This window comes from Eriocheir sinensis, chromosome 12 (assembly GCF_024679095.1).
Source record: "Eriocheir sinensis breed Jianghai 21 chromosome 12, ASM2467909v1, whole genome shotgun sequence".
NCBI classification, from domain to species: domain Eukaryota; kingdom Metazoa; phylum Arthropoda; class Malacostraca; order Decapoda; family Varunidae; genus Eriocheir; species Eriocheir sinensis.
In genome coordinates this window covers 4,139,918-4,159,532 of record NC_066520.1, presented here as the reverse complement: position 1 = coordinate 4,159,532, position 19,615 = coordinate 4,139,918, and the positions used below count along the sequence as shown (strand labels likewise).

The 19,615-nt window shown below is 42.1% G+C and overlaps 1 protein-coding gene across 1 annotated transcript in view; it reads left to right on the top strand.

Moving 5' to 3' along the window:
• LOC126997239 (uncharacterized) overlaps positions 1–19,615 on the top strand; it is a 231,959-nt gene that overhangs the window by 69,411 nt on the left and 142,933 nt on the right. Inside the window, exon 4 of the mRNA XM_050858237.1 lies at positions 16,136–16,290. Coding sequence (XP_050714194.1) covers positions 16,136–16,290 — 155 coding nt within the window. The remainder of the gene's footprint in view (positions 1–16,135; positions 16,291–19,615) is intronic.

Here is a 19,615-nt window from a genome sequence, read left to right as displayed (position 1 = left end):
CCATTGTCCTCAAAATGTTAACAACGGTATAATTTGCGCGCTTTATTATTCCATTTTCACTTGTATGGTAAGCCGTTATTTTCGCGTGTCGCATAGGTAGCTTCCAATTTATCTCCTGCATCACGGAATTAACGAACTCTGAAGCTTGATCTGTAACAACTATCTGAGGAACACCGTGTACACAAACAACATCCACGTACAACGCCCTTGCCATTTCGCGGGCTTCCTTACTCCGTAAGGGTACTGTAATCAAATACCTTTTTAAAAACATCAACTATGAGCATTACGTATCGAACCCCATTGTCCGATACACCCATGGGACCCACAAGGTCCATGTGTACTCTCTCAAAAGGAGCGGTGACGTCTGGATAATGTCGCCAAGGAGCAGGGTGCAAGTTCCCAACTCACTTTTAAAACGACTACCATGACGCACTTCCTTTCATAATTTTCTACACCCCGTTTCATTCCAGGCCAGAAAGCGAACTTTCTACACCGACATAACGTAACTTTGGTTCCTCCGTGCCCTGCAGTGGCGACGAATGAGCCAGAGTTATCGCCTTGGAAATACTTCGGGGGTAGAACCAACACCTTAGTGGCTTCTCCGTACGGATTCACTAAAACACATTATTTTCCACCTGCAACTCTGACAGGGGCGGCATCTTCACATTATGCCCATCTTCAACACAATATAACACATTTTCCACCTGTACCTCTAACAGGGGCGTCTTCAACACAATATAACATTTTCCACCTGTACCTCTAACAGGGGCGGCATCTTCACATTATACCTTTTTTCTCTGAGTCTTTGCTCAATTCTCATTCATGGGGCTTCCTTCTTTCAGCATACTTATATGCTGGCTGCTCATCATGCAGCTCACTAATCTCCTGAATACTCCAGTCAAGTGTGTGGCCAATACACTTACAATTCAGGTCCATACATATCATATATTTTATTTTCTCATCTTTCGGCGCCTTTTTCTTTTTCTACACTAGGGCAATACCTTGCCCCTCATTATCCACGTGTTCCACGGTTTTTGTTGTTCCCCATCCACAAACATTATCGCGCGTGTCCTTTTAATTCAATCTCAGTGTCCTGTTGAGCCTTCATCCTTGATAAAAAAAATCTGCTACTATATTTTCCTTGCCAGGCAAATGATTGATTGTGAAACCATACTCACTCATGAGAGTCTGCCATCTAGCTATCCTGCCGTTGGGACTAGCTACCTGTAACAACCATACTAAAGGTCTGTGATCCGTGTGGATTTCAATAGGGTAACCCAGTATTAATGAGCGGTTCACTTGCAACCCATATATTACAGCTAAAGCCTCTCGTTCAACTGTAGTGTACCGCTGTTCTGCCGTGTTCAGTTTCCTACTAAAAAAAGGAAATAGGTCTTAGTTTATTATCATTATCCTGTTGTTGCAATACTCCACCAATACTGTAGCTGGACGCGGCAGTATTGAGCACGAAAGGTTTGTTAAAGTCAGGGAATTTTTTAGAGTGACTGTATCAAGCATTCTATCTTTAAGGGTTGAGAACGCAATTTTTGCTTCATCTGTCCATATGAGTGGATTTTTTTCTTTTCTTGAGTGTATCTTTCTTCCCTTCGTAAATTTTTAGAAGAGGAGCAACAATTTGTGAATAATTTGCAATAAATTTGCGATGATAATTAGTCAATCTAAGAAATGACTGTAAATCATGAACAGTTTGCGGGGCCAGGATGTTTTGTATGGCCTCCAGCTTGCTAGATTGAGGTCTTATTCCCTCTGAGCTGATGACATGGCCCATGTTTGTAATCTACTTTGTTCTTTAAAAAGTTACACTTCTCCATCCTAATAGTCAGTTTAGCTTCCTTTAAGCATTCCTGCATTTGTTCTAAGTTATCTACATGATTAGAAAATATATCGCCCAGGATAATTATGTCATCAAGGTATACCTGAACCTTGTTACCTAATAGTCCTGTAAGGACAGTGTTTATTATTTTCTTGAAGCAGGACGGGGCTGTTTTTAGGCCAAAGGGGAGGGAAGTAAATTCCCAATGTCCTGCTGGAGAAGAAAATGCCGTCTTCTCTCTGCTGATTTCATCTAGGTGGATTTGATAGTAACCTTGTTTCAAGTCTAGGTATGAAAAAAGCTTACTATCTCCCAATTGATTGAGTATGGTAGTTATATTAGGGAGTGGGTACCGGTCGTCCCGTAGTGTTTTATTAAGTGCCCGAAAGTCCAGACAAAGTCGTAGCACTCCATCTTTTTTTGGCACTGGGATAAGTGGGGCATTACAGGGTGATCGCGAAGGGCGAATCACACCCTGTTACTGGAGCGATATAAGTTGTTCATTTACCCTGTCATGATAATTGATATGAATGTTATATGGACGCCTGTACACTACTTCATCAGTGTTTTGCTTGATGGTGCTTAGAAAATACGTAGGGCGTTACTGTTAGTGGTTTTTGTTCTGTGGAAGACAATGTTATATATTTATCTATTAAGGACTTTAAGACCTGATTCTCTCTCTCTTCATTTGGGAATTTAGCGTCAACATTTTGATGGAGGCTTTTCTTCCTTGCTTCAAGCTCTGCAAGCTTCAAGTCTGTCTTAACTGTGTCAGCGGTCTGTACACTAGATACTTGTGGCAGATCAGCGTATTGCTCATGAGTGACGACAAGCTTCACAAATCCTAACGTTGTATTATCATCTATCTTTACACTTTCACTTTCAATATTCAAATACGGCACAGTGACATAAGATCTTTGGTTGTCAGGTGAAGGGGTCAACTTAACTATCCCTGAGCATAAGACTCTAGCCTGAGTATTACTAACACAAGGTTCAAATAAAGCTTCACTTGCCTGTAGTTGCGTCACTAGCGTTATGTAACCTGCAACATATGCATGCAGTTGCAAAGGTTCAGCTGCTTGGCAACGTACGGCCTTATTTTCAGTGAGAAATTCTTCATTTCCATCTACATTTAGCTAAGATCCTTCACCTCTAGATATAAGACATTTTTCCTGGCATAATGGGTTGTATTGGTACGGTTTCCCCTTATATTATCAGTTTTCAGCTTCGTTTCTTTTGTTCCTTATTTAGTTGCCATGTTTTAAAGATCATCTTGTGTTGCATGAAAAATCAGTACTCAACACAATAGGAGTCGGCGAATCTACATCGCGTGTTATCAATAAGTTTTGGAAACTACTTTTCCCTTCCATATTAACTTGTCTTTTACCGTCATTTTCAATATGGTATTTATGCAGTGAGACAACATTCACGGGTTTCGCTTCACATTCATTTAGTGCGAGCCCTAATTCTTTAATAAATTCATCCGTTAAAAACTCACACACGCTCCTGTTTCTAGGAGTGCTGCCACTTTTGCATATATAATATCATGAGTAGTGCGATCTGCCTACCAAAGTTATGTTGATTACAGCCTTCTTTTCCTTATATTTATGTGAGGCGGTTACTCCCTTGTTCGTTATAGCCTTCATCTTATTATATTAAAGGTTACTCCCTGTTTTGATCTTCGCTCATTATCCGTTTTTTCCACTGCAAATGTGCATATTTCTTTATTTCTTTATTTATTATTAATTAATTTATTTAATGTTATTTGTAGTAGTTAACTGAGGGGGGTACCTACTCCGGCCTCCTCTTCCTCTGATTCTCTTACTTCACACATTTATCTTAATACTTCACACTTTTGTCTATATGCTTCTTTTTTTTTTCATTCTTGACTTTTTATCCATACCTCACACTTTTCTTTGTATTTCACATTTTTTCTACATCATACTCTACACTTCCCACATGGGGAATCGCTGGTTAGGCCATTATAAAGTCACTCTATGGTTGCCCGCCGCGGCAGAGACCCGACCACCACTCTGATAAGCGTATAGGTCCGTGTTCCACTCCATCCTGGGGTGACAATGTTTGAACAAACAAACTTGGGAGGAGGGACACTGCCGCTGCGTGTCACCTGACGCCCTTCTCGGTTGTGAGTCGCATTTGCACCAGTGGTTGGCCAGAATTTCCACCACCATATCTTCAAGTCCACGTCCTCCGGAAGAAACAATAATTATAAAATTAAATCGTCACTATTATTTCTGCCACTTAAAACGAGCAGAGCTTAATAAAAATGAGAGGCGTTTTCTCGTCAGAGTAAATTAAACAAAAGCACTGTAAGCACATGTCCCTATTTATCCCTATACCGCTGCCGCCAGTTTTGGATCCTTCTTTTCTTGTATTTAACTCTTACTTTTTATTTTATTTGCATCAACTTGTATTAAAACAACTCTTTTATCACTCATTAATTACTCCATAAATGATCTCACCGTCTCGTATCCCTGGTAGCGTAATCCGGCTTAAGTTGTTATTGGAGACTGGTGTTCGGGGATAAACAAGGGAAAAAGAAAATATACATTTATTTAAAATTAAATGAAAGTAATTGCCTTACGCAATATTCTATGCTCAGACGATCATAACGCTGGCATATTCAGCAATGGATACAACATATGACAAACGACATGTCTTAAACATAATACTACAATTTGTGCTCAGTTGTTGCCAATAATAATAACACTCGTCGTTCCACAAGCAGTGGTTTGTTTCTCTCTGCTTACATCACAATATTTAAGTACTCTCCTCACATCCTAATAACACATTCCTATAGTATAATCTACTACAATTTCACAGAAGCACCAAATAATACCACACCCAGTGGTTTCTACCTTTGCTTTACATCGCAATAAAATAATCACAATCCTGTCCCACTCACAATCCTACAACACATCTCCTACATTATAATCTCCAGGACAATACAGTCGGTTTCCCTTAGATTCTCGAATTTCTACTCACGATTAAGATCACAACAGCCATTCTCAGCTGAGTGAGTAGCAGCACTGCTTGAAGCGAGTGCAAGGCTCGGTCTGCCCATACCACTGTTGTCTAGGTCACATTTTTCCTTGCTTGAGGCGGAACTACATCCTTGACACGCCTTCATTTCCTACATAACCAGTTGCCAATACTTCCTGTCAACAACCATTGGCTCGCTCATTATGTTGTATTGTCTACTTCTCCTGCTTATTTGTAATTCACTCTTAAGACACTCCCACAGTGACTTCTCTTTTCAGTTATGCGCTTATAGCATTTCGTCACACCGCACGTGACATGTTAGAGTCCTCTTGAATGGTTATCCACACTTCCTGACCACGCCTACTGGGTATCTGTTTTCTGTATGTGGGTCTGGATATTTTCCATAACCTTTCAGTAGTGTTAGTGCTTATTAGATGTTTACGACTTTGTATATCTGACTAATTGCTTTCCTTCCCTCTCCTATCATATTTACAATTCTTGTCTCCATATCTCCACTCGGTATTTGCCTCTGATTGGGTCACTATTAATTAACTGTGCTGCTATGGTCGTCTTCTGTTTGTCCATCTTCTGGGTCCCAACACTTTCCTCCTGTGTACCGCAGGCAGACCGGTTGCTTACCGCATGTAAACCGCCGACCATTTACGATTCTAGGTTTCTCCGACCGGTGATTGATCAATGACAACAGCAGGTCAGCCTGCGGTAGACCTCCTGTTTACCGCAGGCAGATAGGTGACAAACATGCGTAATGCAGCACGCCAGTGGTTTTTTTTACAAACACGATAGTCGCTACACTTGGAGGGTATATAAAAGCCCCTCCAGGTGTTTTTTATCATTTATGTGACATCGCCATGACTATCCTCAGCTCTAGCTCTCGTGAACATGAGACTGAACTCCTTAAATTGGACGCAGACAGAGAACAAATTTTGTTGTTGCTTGTGTACCTGATGAAAAATAGACGATTGAAAGGAGTACAAAAGGAGATACGTAGGGCAACGTGGATGAGAACATGAATGCAGGGAAGAGGTCATCTGGGTATGTTCAACACCCTCAAGAAGACATCAGTGGCGGAGGACCCGGCAGGCTTCAAAACTCATTCGCATAGACAGGACATGTTCCAGGAGGTATTGAACGGAGTGGCGCGACGTATTGTCAAGTAGGACATCTTTGACGTATATTTGTCTCACCGGCTATTCGTCTCCGCCACCACCCTGAGGCTCCTTGCTATAGGTGACAACTACCTCAGTCTCCATTACGCATTCAGAGTTGTAAACAACATGACCTGCAAGATCATTTCTGAGGTATAAGAGGCAATCATCGAAGAGTTTCAAGAAGAACGCGGTTTTCCTGCGGCCTACCGCCGACCTGATGCCGGCTTCCCGCAACCCATACGTCGGTTTGCAGGTGATCGTGTACGGTCTACCCGAGAAAGTCCGCCGTGATAAGAATTGTCACGCCGGCTCATTTACGGTTGCCCTGCGTCCTGCCGCTTGTGACCGATAGTCAATCCCACGGTGATCTGCTGTTATATGCGATGTATAAATTTCAGTCTATGACCGACAGTAGGCCTCAGACATACCCGTTGTTTGCCTGCGGTTGCCGGTGGTTGACTGCCGGCAATCGCAGGTATACCGCCGGTCAGTCGCAGTTTTTTTGTTTTTTTCGGGACTGTCCGTCAACCGAGAGCATCCCCGACATTTTTTAAAATTTTGAAGTTGACCGGTGTGGTCGACGGCATCTACGATCATCATAATTGACTGGCGATGCATGGCGGCTTGCTTCCGACCAGCCCCGATCTTACCGCCGATAAGGCCAATTTTCTGCCACCAGCAGTTTAAGGATGATCGGGACCGTGACCGTCAATGTGTGCTAGGGGCTTAACCCCTTGACTTCGGATTTCCTACCAGAAGATCTCACCAAGCTAGAGGAATGGAACAAAAAGTGGCTGCTACAATTCAATGAAGAAAAATGTAAAGTCCTGCACCTTGGGAGGGGATATCCAGCACACCAATACCACATGGGAAACACTCCACTATCCACCACAGAAGCAGAGAAAGACCTGGGAGCATACTCTACCAGGCTACCACTGAAAGCCAAATCCGTGCAAATCACAGCGGACGGGTTAAGGCTTAACCCTACAAGGTCCGAGGGTGGCCACATCTGGCCACCCCTCAGGCACTTCTATCAAAATGATACATTTTTTTTTTATTATCAAATGTAAAAGAAAAACAGTCCTACAGATAAACGCAGTAAATACCCTAGATTAACATGTGATATCAATAAGAACCATATGAATCTTCGTTATTTTGCTACACACGAATATTTCGAGAAACCGACGCCAATCATTTTGAAACACAGTTGATACATTACGCGTTGAAACGGCTGCCTACTGTCAGATGTACAATAACCTATACGATACGGCGATACTATTACTGTTACAAGTGTGTGTGTATATATATATATATATATATATATATATATATATATATATATATATATATATATATATATATATATATATATATATATATATATATATATATATATATATACCTGTGTTGTGGAGAGCCGGTATGATTCGGACACTTTTTAGAAAAATATTTTTAGAAAAAGAAGTTTAAGTAATAGTGTAATTTTGTTGATCTCAAAATGTTCCTCCATCCTTTGGCTCTTTAGGCTGCTAATATGACACTCGTAGCTATTTCCAGTTTTCAGATGTAGGTGGTGAAAGACAAGTTTCTAAATCGTCCGAACCATCCCCACCCGTGGTGATGGTTCGGCCTGAGAGGTGGGATGGTACGGACACTCATGATACTCGTCATAATATTAATATAACTTAAGTTTGATTGGCTAATAAACAAGATTATATCTTCTACAAAACATTTATATAAGGACAAAGTATGCTCTCAATATTTAGAGGGGAAATAAATAAAAGGAGAACTACAAGAAACATCTCAAATTTTTTGGTATTATGGCTTCCTTCTCTTCTCACAAGCATAATATCTGAATATAAATCAACCAAATTAACCTTTATATAACCGTTGCAACACCTATAATGTTTAAATTCATATAAGTTTTATAAAAATCATGAAAAAATCAACCGTCCGAATCATCACGACTCTATAAAAAAGCAAATGTGTGGTCACACTCCTTTTCCAGCACGAGAGCTGGGTGATTGTGTTATACGGCAATACCTTCGCCGTGCATCGCTGCGTCACCGAAACAATTTACATCTCGCTAATTGGCACGTTTTTGAAGCGAGAGCTTATGATACACCCTGAAAATATTACATACGAGATGCAGAAAAACATAAAATAGGACTTGCATCGAAAATAACAGCTCTGGGGGCGTGGTTGTGCCTTTGTGGGCCAAGGCAACAAAGTTTTGCACATTCACACAAAATCTCGCGGCACTCAGTTCCATACACTTTACAATAAGTGCGATGGCCGGACCATCCCACTGTCCGAATCATACCGGGTCTCCCCTATACTGCATGTTTTGCATTTTTTGTTAATAAAGCTTTAGCTGATACACTAAACAGACCAACAAACAAACTGGCTGTTGTTAGTATAATGAAGGAAACCTATAGGCCATATCCGTCGTTGGTAGCGTGCATTCTAGGTGCGTTCTAGCGTTTTAGATGCGTTATCTTTGCTTCCTATTGCTAAGCCACGCCTTGACCCAGTTCAAAACTTTACCCTCTACTCCGTGAGCCTGTAATTTAAGCAACAGTCGTTGGTGAGGAACTTTGTCAAACGCTTTACTAAAATCAAGATAGATTACATCATAATTTTCATCTCTGTCTACCGCCTCAAATACTTTATTGTAGAAGGACAAGAGATTGGTGAGGCATGACCTACCTTTAGTGAACCCATGTTGCGAGTCGTGACTGGTGACTAATCCGCACAGTGTCAACCTGTTTATACCCCCTGACCTGCCCCAGTGCCAGCCATTTTTTTTCAGATTGTCTGTTTCAGCTGTAAACAATGACACTAACAAAAAAAAAGTTGATCTGACAACTGCAAAGTATAGTGCTTATGAAATTGGTAGCTAATTAGGCTTTTCTTGCCCATCAGCCGGGTATGTAGGTTTGTGTGAATGTGTCATATCCTAACGGTGTTGGATGTTGGAAATGACAATCTGTGGAGTATGTAGCAGTGATTGTTTGGCCACCACTCATCACAAAAGCTGGGGGAGTGAGTCAAGAGAGGGAACATTTATTTTCTGAGTAGCGAGCGCACAGGCAGCACATCACGATTCGCTGATCATTATCGCTTTCGAAATATTTATTTTCACTTCACATACTTCACCAGTTTTCATTCCGTTCCATCCCAACAGCACGATATTCATCTCAAAATAATACAATATTCATCGCACAGTAACACAATAAAACATTGTATTGTTAAAAATAAACAATTCCATTTCCTTATGGGTTACTTTACTACTACTGCTGATTTTGTTGGTACGTTTCTGCCTTTGGCACCGGTAGGCTTTCTTGGTGGAGCCAGATGATCGGCTCCAGCCTGTTCTGGTGCAGGCAAGTGTTTATAATGACGCCATCTTGCTGGACTCATGCTGCCCCCCAGAGCTCATTTTTTATCCTCCCTTTAGAGAGAATCTTGAGTCCAGGTTGGTAGGTGATCGTCAGGACAGCATGTGGGTAGTCTTAGGCCACTCGGCGAAGATTGCAAAATCCCAGCTTGTGGCGGCGGGCGGGACGCCAACCCGCGTCCTCCCGTTTCCCCGCCTGGCACGCCAGCCGGCGGGTTCTACCTGCAACCACAGCGACGGGCCGTCAATATGACAAAGGCCCGTTTACCCTTCTGAGGGGATAAATCTTACACCACCACCTCCCGGTAGTGGCGCCCGCACGCAAACCACTCAGCCACCTCCCCCAGCCAGCAAAAAATGTGGGCCCCAGGTGGGCAACATGTGGGAAAATGTGGGCAAAAATATGGGTTCCCAGTTGGGCAATCTTGGTGGGCCCCGGATAGGCAAATATGGGCCCCACATTTGCCCACACGGACCCCAGATGGGGGATGCAACAGGGTATCTGTGTGGGGCCCAAGTTGGCAAAGTAGGCCCCATGTGGTAACCATATGGGCATGCATGGGCAACATTCCTATAGATGCACAGGATGATAGTTCCTGCTGCCCACAGATCCATTGCTGGAGCTCAAATGACATCCCTATGTACATCAGCTTATTGCCTTTTGTTGAAAGTAATTTCTTGGTTTCAAATCCTTGAAAGTCATCTTTCAAGGATTTGAAACCAAGAAATTACTTTCAACAAAAGGCAATAAACTGATGTACATAGGGATGTCATTTGAGCTCCAACAATGGATCTGTGGGCAGCAGGAACTATCATCCTGTTGGCTTAAGTACAGTATCCATGCTTATCAACCCGAGGCAAATTTATCAGGCAGATGTGCCAACAACACAAAATACACTCCATGAGAGCACAGTAAGAAAGCCCGGTCTTGGCAATGACCTTTCTCAGGGGCTCTGGGCTGTTCGGCCAGGCAGCCTAGGAATCACCAACAACAACAACCCGAGGCAATAAATATGTACTTAAAACTAAATCCTGGTTTATTGCTTTTTGAAAACTACAAAAACACAAGTTATTTTTCATCCTACTGAAAATAATGCACTGGTTCCATAGGCCATGAATAGCCAGCCAACCAACTAATTCTGAACATGGGTTTGCTGGAAAATAATAAATGAAAATACTCAATGCAATAAAATCAACACATATGAATAACAGCAGAATATGATTTGTACCTGTCTACTACTTTTGAGCAGATAGCTACATAAATTGCTTCTCCTAAGAGCACGAAAGCCCAGCTGTCTCAGGGTCATGCCACTCAAATGTGGTTAATACAAAAACATAACAGGGGTAGGTGGGTGTGCAAGTGCTATATAAAACAGCCCATACTGCACAACTAAAACAACTTCAAATAATGTCCTCATGAAGAAATACTCAGATTATTGCAATTTGGATTACCAGCAGTCATTATATACACTCGACCCTCGATTTAACGGATAAATGAACCAACGGACAAAATCTGGAGCGCAGAAATCAGTCCAAATCTTCTACATTTGATTCAGTTAGGGCTTACCCTCTAATGATACCCAAAATAATAGTCACCAAAGCAAGCCTCCTCCTACCGTGCCTAACATTATATAGCTAGGAAGTATTAGAGCAAGAGAGGCAGATTTTTCGGTAAAAATTATCTCACTAGTCTCAGTCCAATTGCAGACAACAACAAATAAATAGGGCAAGGTCAGGCCTATAACTATCAACACACAGCCTACATATATACAGCAGTACCCGGTAAGTCAAAGAACAGATACAGAGTAGATAAACATGTACAGTAGACCTACTATATGTACTACATAATAGTACCAACAACATAAAATACCCATAAAAGCAAGGGAAAATTCGGTACAATTAATGAACAGCTGGCACCTAAATTAAAATTATTGTTGCACACCCACCTTTTTCTCCTCACCCGCACGTCAGATGGCCACCATCGGGGGTGTCAACAGCAACAATCCAGTGCACACGCAAAAACACTAGCTGACAAGTGCACCATCAGGCCGACCTGGCCGACCATCAGGCCCCACCGGGAAGATGCCTACCGGCGCAATAGGCAAAAACGAAAAAAAAAAAAAAAAAAAAAAAAAAACACACACACACACCAACATACAATTTACAGGCGCTCATTGCACAGAGTGCACCCTCGCGCTCACACCATTCCAGCCAGAGCTAAATTAGGTTAGATTACGTTAGGTTAGGTTGGTTTTAGTTAGGTTAGTTTTAGTTAGGTTAGGTTTAGTTACATTAGCAGGAATGGGTGTGAGCGCGAGGGTGCACTCTGCGTAATGAGTGCCCAATTTATGTAGGTATACCATCCAAACCCGCACTCACACACAAGGAATAACCACTCGCACATACTCACACACCTATATAGATGTGTATCGATCTAGAAAAAAATGTACACACTGAGACATATGTTTCGGCCCAAACAGGTTTTCTCCTGACGGTGGAAAGAAAAAAAGGCAACTGCACACCGTTACATACCGTACTGTACTACACCACATGAAACACATCCACACACATCATACTGTTAGTATTAGATGCAAACGACAGGTCAGAGCAACAAGGAAATCACCAAAGACGACCAAAGGCGAGAGCGATCTTACTGTACATGTTCTTGTTGTGTATTTGCTGGGGCCCGTGTAGGCTGTGGTACCACAGCCTCTAGGTCTAGGTAGTGCCCCAAAGGTGCAAGTAGCAAGTGGATGACTGTTTGACTTGAGTTGCTCCGTTTTCTTGAGAAAGGTTCTGGTGAGTTTTAGGATCTTGAAGGCCAGGCCAGGGTCTTGGTTACCACTCAGGAGGTCAGATACTGTGGGTCTGTGGATGTGGAGTGAGGCCAATGAGTGGAGGAGTTTCCCTGGTTCTGGTTTTGGCGTTTTTCCTTCCAAAAACCGCTTGATCTTGATTTTACAGGAGACTCAGCAGCTTCCCCTTGAGTCAGGCCCTTGGAACAGCAACTCCTGTAAAGAAAAGTAGGTAAATTTATCGCAGAGGTCAGAATAGGATTTTGGGGTTGAAATTATTTTTTCCTAATAGATTTCGATGTGCTCTTTATGAATTTGATAATTTTTTCCATAGCAATTTTTTTTGCCCCCCCACCCCCTCCTAACCAAATCAAAATTAACCTAAATTGCAGGGGGGAAGGAAAAAAGACTTTTTTTTTATTTTTTCAATTAAAAAGAAAAAAACCTGCCCCCTAACGTAACCAAAACTGACCTAACCTAACTAACCAAACCTAACCGAACCTAACCCACCTAACCTAACCTAATCTTACCTAAAGTATAGGGGTTGGGGGGGGGGCAAAAAAAAATTGCGATGGAAAAAAATTGTCAAATTCATAATAAGCACATCGAAATCTATCAGAAAAAAAAGTAGTTTCAACCCCAAAATCCTATTCTGACCACTGTGATAATAATACCGAAAAATACATACGAACAATACACAGCATACACAATATATTCTCTAAACCTGACACACCACATTTTCTCCAAATACTCCTTCACTGCCACAATCATCTTTTCAGTCGTCTCCCCACAAGGTCCCAACAGCAACACCATCCATTCTCTACATCCCAGTTCTAACATAACTGCTCTCATCATCTCCCTTCTCTCTATCATACTTCTCACATTCCAGTACTACGTGCTCAACAGTTTCATCCTTTCGTCACATCCTAAGGTATCACCCTAAAGTACACAAGGTTCCTGTTTTCCAAGTTTATATTTGGTCTTGATAGCAACACAGGAAACCAAAGCTCACGCCTCTCCACTCCACCTGGTGGTCACACCACTCTCACACACGCCACAGGTGCTCACAGACATCTTCAAGACTAAGTAGGCTTACTCACAGCAAAAACTAGAGTCAGAAGAGTCGCAAAATCGTCGTTAGATCAGGTGAATCAAGTCCGTCCTTCTCTCTCCGCTCCATTTTGAATATTCTTGATCTTGATCTTGATGTTACAGGTGTCTTAAGATTCCTCTTGAGTCAGGCCTTTGAAACGGCAGCGCCCGTAAAAGACAAAACATACGAACAATACACAAAATACACACTACTCTCTACACCTGGAACACCACAATCATCGTCTGTGTCATTTTCTCAAACTTTATTGTTTACTCCTTTTCCTCGGCCGGACTAAACAGCTTTGCAACAAAATAATGTGCTATCCAGATTAATAATGAAGTTTTATTTTAACTTTTCAGGCTTCGAAACTATAAGGACCCTTAAAATTAGAGAAAATTGACAAAATACGTTTTAGAACACTCCTGACAGCTGATCCAAGGTGGCCCACATTGTCCATACGGGTCCCACATCAGACCCATGCTTATAAACATTGCCCACATAGGGCCCACATGGGTCAAATGGGCCCAACTCCGCCCATTCACAACCCCATAAGGGGCCCACATTTTTTGCTGGCTGGGGGCCTCTCCTATTGCTAGGCTTCGGTATATAAAATATAAAAAGTAAACAATTTTATTTCCTTCTGGGTTACTTTATTAATAATGCTGATTAGAACTTACTTTAACAGTAACAAACAAAGGAGCCTATTTACTTGTTTGCAGTATATAAAATTAAAATATATTTCCTGATGACGTACTAACAATACTGATTGTAACTACTTTTTACAATAACAAACAAAATAGCCTATTTATCATGCTGCAGGATATAAAACTAGAATATCCTAATTCCTTCTGACCTACTTTACAAATAATACGTATTTAAATTACCTTTTACAATAACACACTTCTGACAATGTACTGGCATCTAGTAACAGAGAGCACCGACCTTGGCCACCCGTCCCTCCACGAAGATGCGTAGGCTGGGCAAGTTACTATATATTGCCGCGGCCTTCTGCTTAGAAATATGGAATTTGTTTTATTCCATCGAGCCTTTATAATATACGGGCTCGGCACTACACGCAGCTTACTGTCAGCCCATGTATGTAGGGGCTCGGCACTATGGTGGTCACCGCTCCCCAAATCTTCTACCAATAGACTAGCCTGCAATCTCCTTTAAGAATTAGCTCGTAGCGCAAATCATATATAGACCTCTTCAGTTAAAACCCCGGTCATTTTGCGGTCGCCCGCCGCTAACTCCCGACTGACGCGACCAAACGTATAGAGAGCTTGCTATTCCCAGCTGCCTTCCCCTTCTTGCCCCAGATACCTCCAAAAAAGGGCCCTTCTTAGGTGAAAAGTGAATGGACAATCTGCGTTAATGTATATTTAGAATTTCGTGTTGTGTATCACTAACCACAAAGTGAATGACAGAGGTGATTGAATTATTTGGGGTTAATGTCGATAGGGTAGTGGCGATGTTTTTGCTCTCAATAGTATGGTGGCGCTCAACTTGCCAGGCTTCACTTCAGGGTGATATGTGCCTCAATTGGTCTGGCCTATTAGGCGTAAGATTAAAAAATAAGAATTGGACTTGGGCAGGTCATATTATTAATAGAACTAATAACGGAGGGACAACCGAAAACTGAATTGCAAACTAGGAATTGTAGAATCCGGGGCCGACTGAAAATTATGTTTAGGAGATGAAATAATAATCTATGCTAAATCATAGGTGCGTAAATTATTTGGTGTTAATATCGGGCTGGCAGTGGCGGTGTTTTTGCCTTCAACAGTATGGCGGCGCTCAGCTTGCCAGGTTTCACTTTAGAGTCCTAAATGGCCCTATTGATTTGGCCGATTAAGAGTGAGATTAAGAATAAGAAGTGAACTTGGTAAAGGTAAAGTTGGGGGTATACGCTATAGCTGCTCGTGGCCGCGGCGCTCATCTCCGTCGCACTGACCCTTGCATGTGGTTGGAAGCTCTCATCACCCTGTGACACAGGGCCAGTGTGACATCAGGGTTTACACAATTTACCTTCTCCAGGTTTTCTCAGTTACCCATTTATCGACCAGCCCGAAAGGGAGGATAAACAGTTGGGTGGGCTGCAAGCCGACTTCCCTGGACGGGATTCGATTCTGGGCCCGCGGGTTCGTAGCTAGGTACACTAACCACTAGACCACGAAGGCGGAACTCGGGCGAGTAATATTATGCACTTATAACAGATGGACAACCACAAGCACAATACAATTTGGGGAGGCGGTAGGTGAGTGGTCAGCGTGCGAGTGCGGCGTCCAGCATAACACAGGGTCGCGTCCCGCTCGCCGCTACAAACAAGCTGGCAATTTTTCAGTCATTGCTGAGTAACCTTAGACTACTCACATGCTGTCCTGAAGACTACCTATTAATTAGCCCGGATTCTAGATCCTCTATAAAAGAGAATTAAAAATGAGTTCCGGGGAGCAGCATGAGCCAAGCAAGATGGCGCCACTATAAAATACTTGCCTGCGCCATAATGGGTAGGGGATGACCACAGGCCCCACCAAGGTCTATCGGAGCCAAAAAGAAAAAAAACTCAACCAAGGAATTGTAAAAGCCAGAGGTAATGAAATAAAAATTGCTGAATCATAACTGAGTTAACTAACATCAGGTAGAGATTGAAGATCGTTCGGAAAAGCCTTTGTCGTGTAGAGAATGGTAAAGGGTGAAGATGATGATTGCCATTTACCTATCCAATAAACTTGCTAATCTATATACCCCCAGTTTATTCATCTTCCCATCTACTTACCTACCTACATAACCGCCAGTCACCCTAGAGCTTCAGTGCCTCAGTAAATCCTTCCTCTTCAGGGTACCATACGAAACGATGCAGGAGATCTGGGTGCCTGTGATCGATTTTACCAACACAAAGGGCATCCACATCACGCAAACGGACCACCAGGCCACCATGGTTGTCAACATGCTGGGCAAGCCACGACTGGGTGATGACACGCAGCCTGAGGAATGTGAGTGTTCATTGGAAAGAAAGTTATCGATAAGTAAGACAGAAGTGTGTTTGAATTTATATTTCAAGTAAAAGAAATATAAAGTTAAGGAACTGAAAGAAAAAGGGGAAGGGAGGATACTGAGAGGAGGAATACGTCGAAAAGAAAGGCAAATATTATATTATAGGAGAAGGGAATGAGAGTGGCAATGGGAAGGGAAAGATAAGGATGAAAATTATGTTTGAGTTTGTAAATTATAGAATATGGAAAACATGTAACAAGGAAAGGGGGGTAATTGATGAGAGATACATAAAAACGCACGGGAAACTACTAGGAAAGCTGATAAAATGCTTAGGAATGCTCAGGTCTCTAAAACTTTAGCAGATGAAGGAGATAAAGTAAGAAGGAAAAAAACAGAGGTGGAAGAAGAGGAGGAGAATTAACAAAATAGGAGGAGAAGGAGAAAGAGCCGAGAGACAGCAGGAAAATACAGAGGGGTAAGAAGAGGAGGGGGAGAAAGAACAGAACAGGAGAAGGAGGAGGAGGAGGAGGAGGAGGAGCATAAAACAGGTGGAGGAGGAATAGCAGAAGTAGAAGGAAAAGGAGGAAGGGAAAGGAGAGTGAGTTCACCACCTGCATTATGAATGGGTAGTGCATGAAGGAGAGGAGGAGGAGGAGGAGGAGAAGGTAGAAGAAGTAGAAGAATGGGAGGAAAAAGGATATATCGAAGCAAATTTAGGTGTAGATGTGAATGTGGGGAAAAAAGGGTAAAGTTCAGAAATAAGTATAAGTTAGGAAAATAAAAGAAAATAGAAACAAGAAGATAGAAAAGAGAAAGTTCTATAAGAGCGCAGGAAAAGGAATAGGCAAAAATGAAAAAGTTGTAGTTGGTTGTAACAACAAACAGTAGACATGGAAGGAAGAATGAAAGAAGGTATATATATATATATATATATACATAATATGTATATATATATATATATATATATATATATATATATATATATATATATATATATATATATATATATATAGATAGATATATATATATATATATATATATATATATATATATATATATATATATATATATATATATATATATTTTTTTTTTTTTTTTTTTTTTTTTTACAACAACGGAGGCAGCTCAAGGGCAACAAAAAAAGAAAACAATAATAGAAAAAAAGGCCGCAACTCGCTGCTCCTAAAGTAAAACAAAAGAGGTGGCCGAAAGGAAGATCAAATACAGAAGGAGAGGTGTCCTGATACCCTCCTCTTGAAAGAGTTCAAGTTATAGGCAGGAGGAAATACAGATGAAGGAAGATTGTTCCAGAGTTTACCAGCGTGAGGGATGAAAGAGTGAAGATGCTGGTTAACTCTTGCATAAGGGTTTTGGACAGTATAGGGATGACCATGAGTAGAAAGTCGAGTGCAGCGGGGCCGCGGGAGGGGGGGAGGCATGCAGTTAGCAAGTTCAGAAGAGCAGTCAGCGTGGAAATATCGATAGAAGATAGAGAGCAACATTGCGGCGGAATTTAAGAGGTAGAAGACTATCAGTATGAGGAGGAGAGCTGATGAGACGAAGAGCCTTAGCCTCCACTCTGTCCAGAAGAGCTGTGTGAGTGGAGCCCCCCCACACATGAGATGCATACTCCATACGAGGGCGGACAAGGCGCCTGTATATGGACAGCAACTGTGCAGGGGAGAAGAACTGGCAGAGACGGTACAGAACGCCCAGCCTCGAGGAAGCTGATTTAGTAAGAGATGAGATATGAAGTTTCCAGTTGAGATTTTGAGTTAAGGATAGACCAAGGATGTTTAGTGTTGCGGAACGTGATAGCTGGGTGTTGTCAAAGAATAGGGGATAGTTGTTTGGAAGATTGTGTCGAGTGGATAGGTGGAGAAACTGTGTTTTTGAGGCGTTCAAGGACACCAGGTTCTTCTTGCCCCAATCGGAAATAATAGTAAGGTCTGAGGCTAAGCGTTCTGGAGCCTCCAGCCTTGAGTCGTTAAGTTCCTGATGGGTGGGTCTTCTATTAAAAGAAGTTGAGTAATGCAGAGTGGAATCATCGGCGTAGGAATGGATAGGACAGTTCGTTTTGGAAAGAAGATCATCAATGAACAACAGAAAAAGAGTAAGAGATAGGACAGAACCCTGTGGGACACCACTGTTAATAGATTTAGGGGAAGAACAGTGACCGTCTACCACGGCAGAAATAGAACGGTCAGAAAGGAAACTGGAGATAAAGGTACAGAGAGAAGGATAGAAACCGTAGGAGGGTAGTTTAGAAAGCAAAGATTTGTGCCAGACCCTATCAAAAGCTTTTGATATGTCCAGCGCAATAGCAAAAGTTTCACCGAAACGGCTAAGAGAGGATGACCAAGAGTCAGTTAAGAAGGCTAGAAGATCACCAGTAGAACGCCCCTTGCGGAACCCATACTGGCGATCAGATAGAAGGTCAGAAGTGGAAAGGTGCTTTTGAATCTTCCGGTTAAGGATTGATTCAAAAGCTTTAGATAGACAAGAAAGTAAAGCTATAGGACGGTAGTTTGAGGGATTGGAGCGGTCACCCTTCTTAGGCACAGGCTGTATGAAGGCATACTTCCAGCAAGAAGGAAAGGTGGATGTTGACAGGCAGAGGGGAAAGAGTTTGACCAGGCAGGGTGACAGCATGGAGGCACAGTTTTTAAGGACAATAGGAGGCACTCCATCAGGTCCATAAGCCTTCTGAGGATTGAGGCCAGAGAGGGCATAGAAAACATCATTTTGAAGTATCTTTATAACAGGCATAAAGGAGTCAGAGGGGGGATGAGTAGGAGGAATATGCCCAGAATCGTCCAGAGTGGAGTTTTTAGAAAAAGTTTGAGATAAGAGTTCAGCCTTAGAGATAGATGAGACGGCAGTGTTGCTGTCAGGACTGAGGAGTGGAGGGAAAAATAAAGAAGTGAAGTTGGAGGAGATGTTTTTGGCTAGATGCCAGAAGTCACGGGAAGAGTTTGAGAAAGCAAGGTTTTGACATTTTCTATTAATGAAAATTTTTTTGGTTAGTCGGAGAATAGATTTGGCACGATTTCGGGCAGAAATGTAAAGTTCATAATTAGCATTAGTTTGAAGGCTCTGGTACCTTTTGTGAGCTACCTCTCTATCATTGACAGCACGAGAACAAGCGTAATTAAACCAAGGCTTTTTAGCGTGAGGAGTAGAGAAAGAACGAGGAATGTATGCCTCCATTCCAGAGACAATCACCTCTGTGATGCGCTGAGCACACACAGAGGGGTCTCTATCCTGGAAGCAATAATCATTCCACGGGAAATCGGAAAAGTACATCCTCAGGTCGTCCCACCG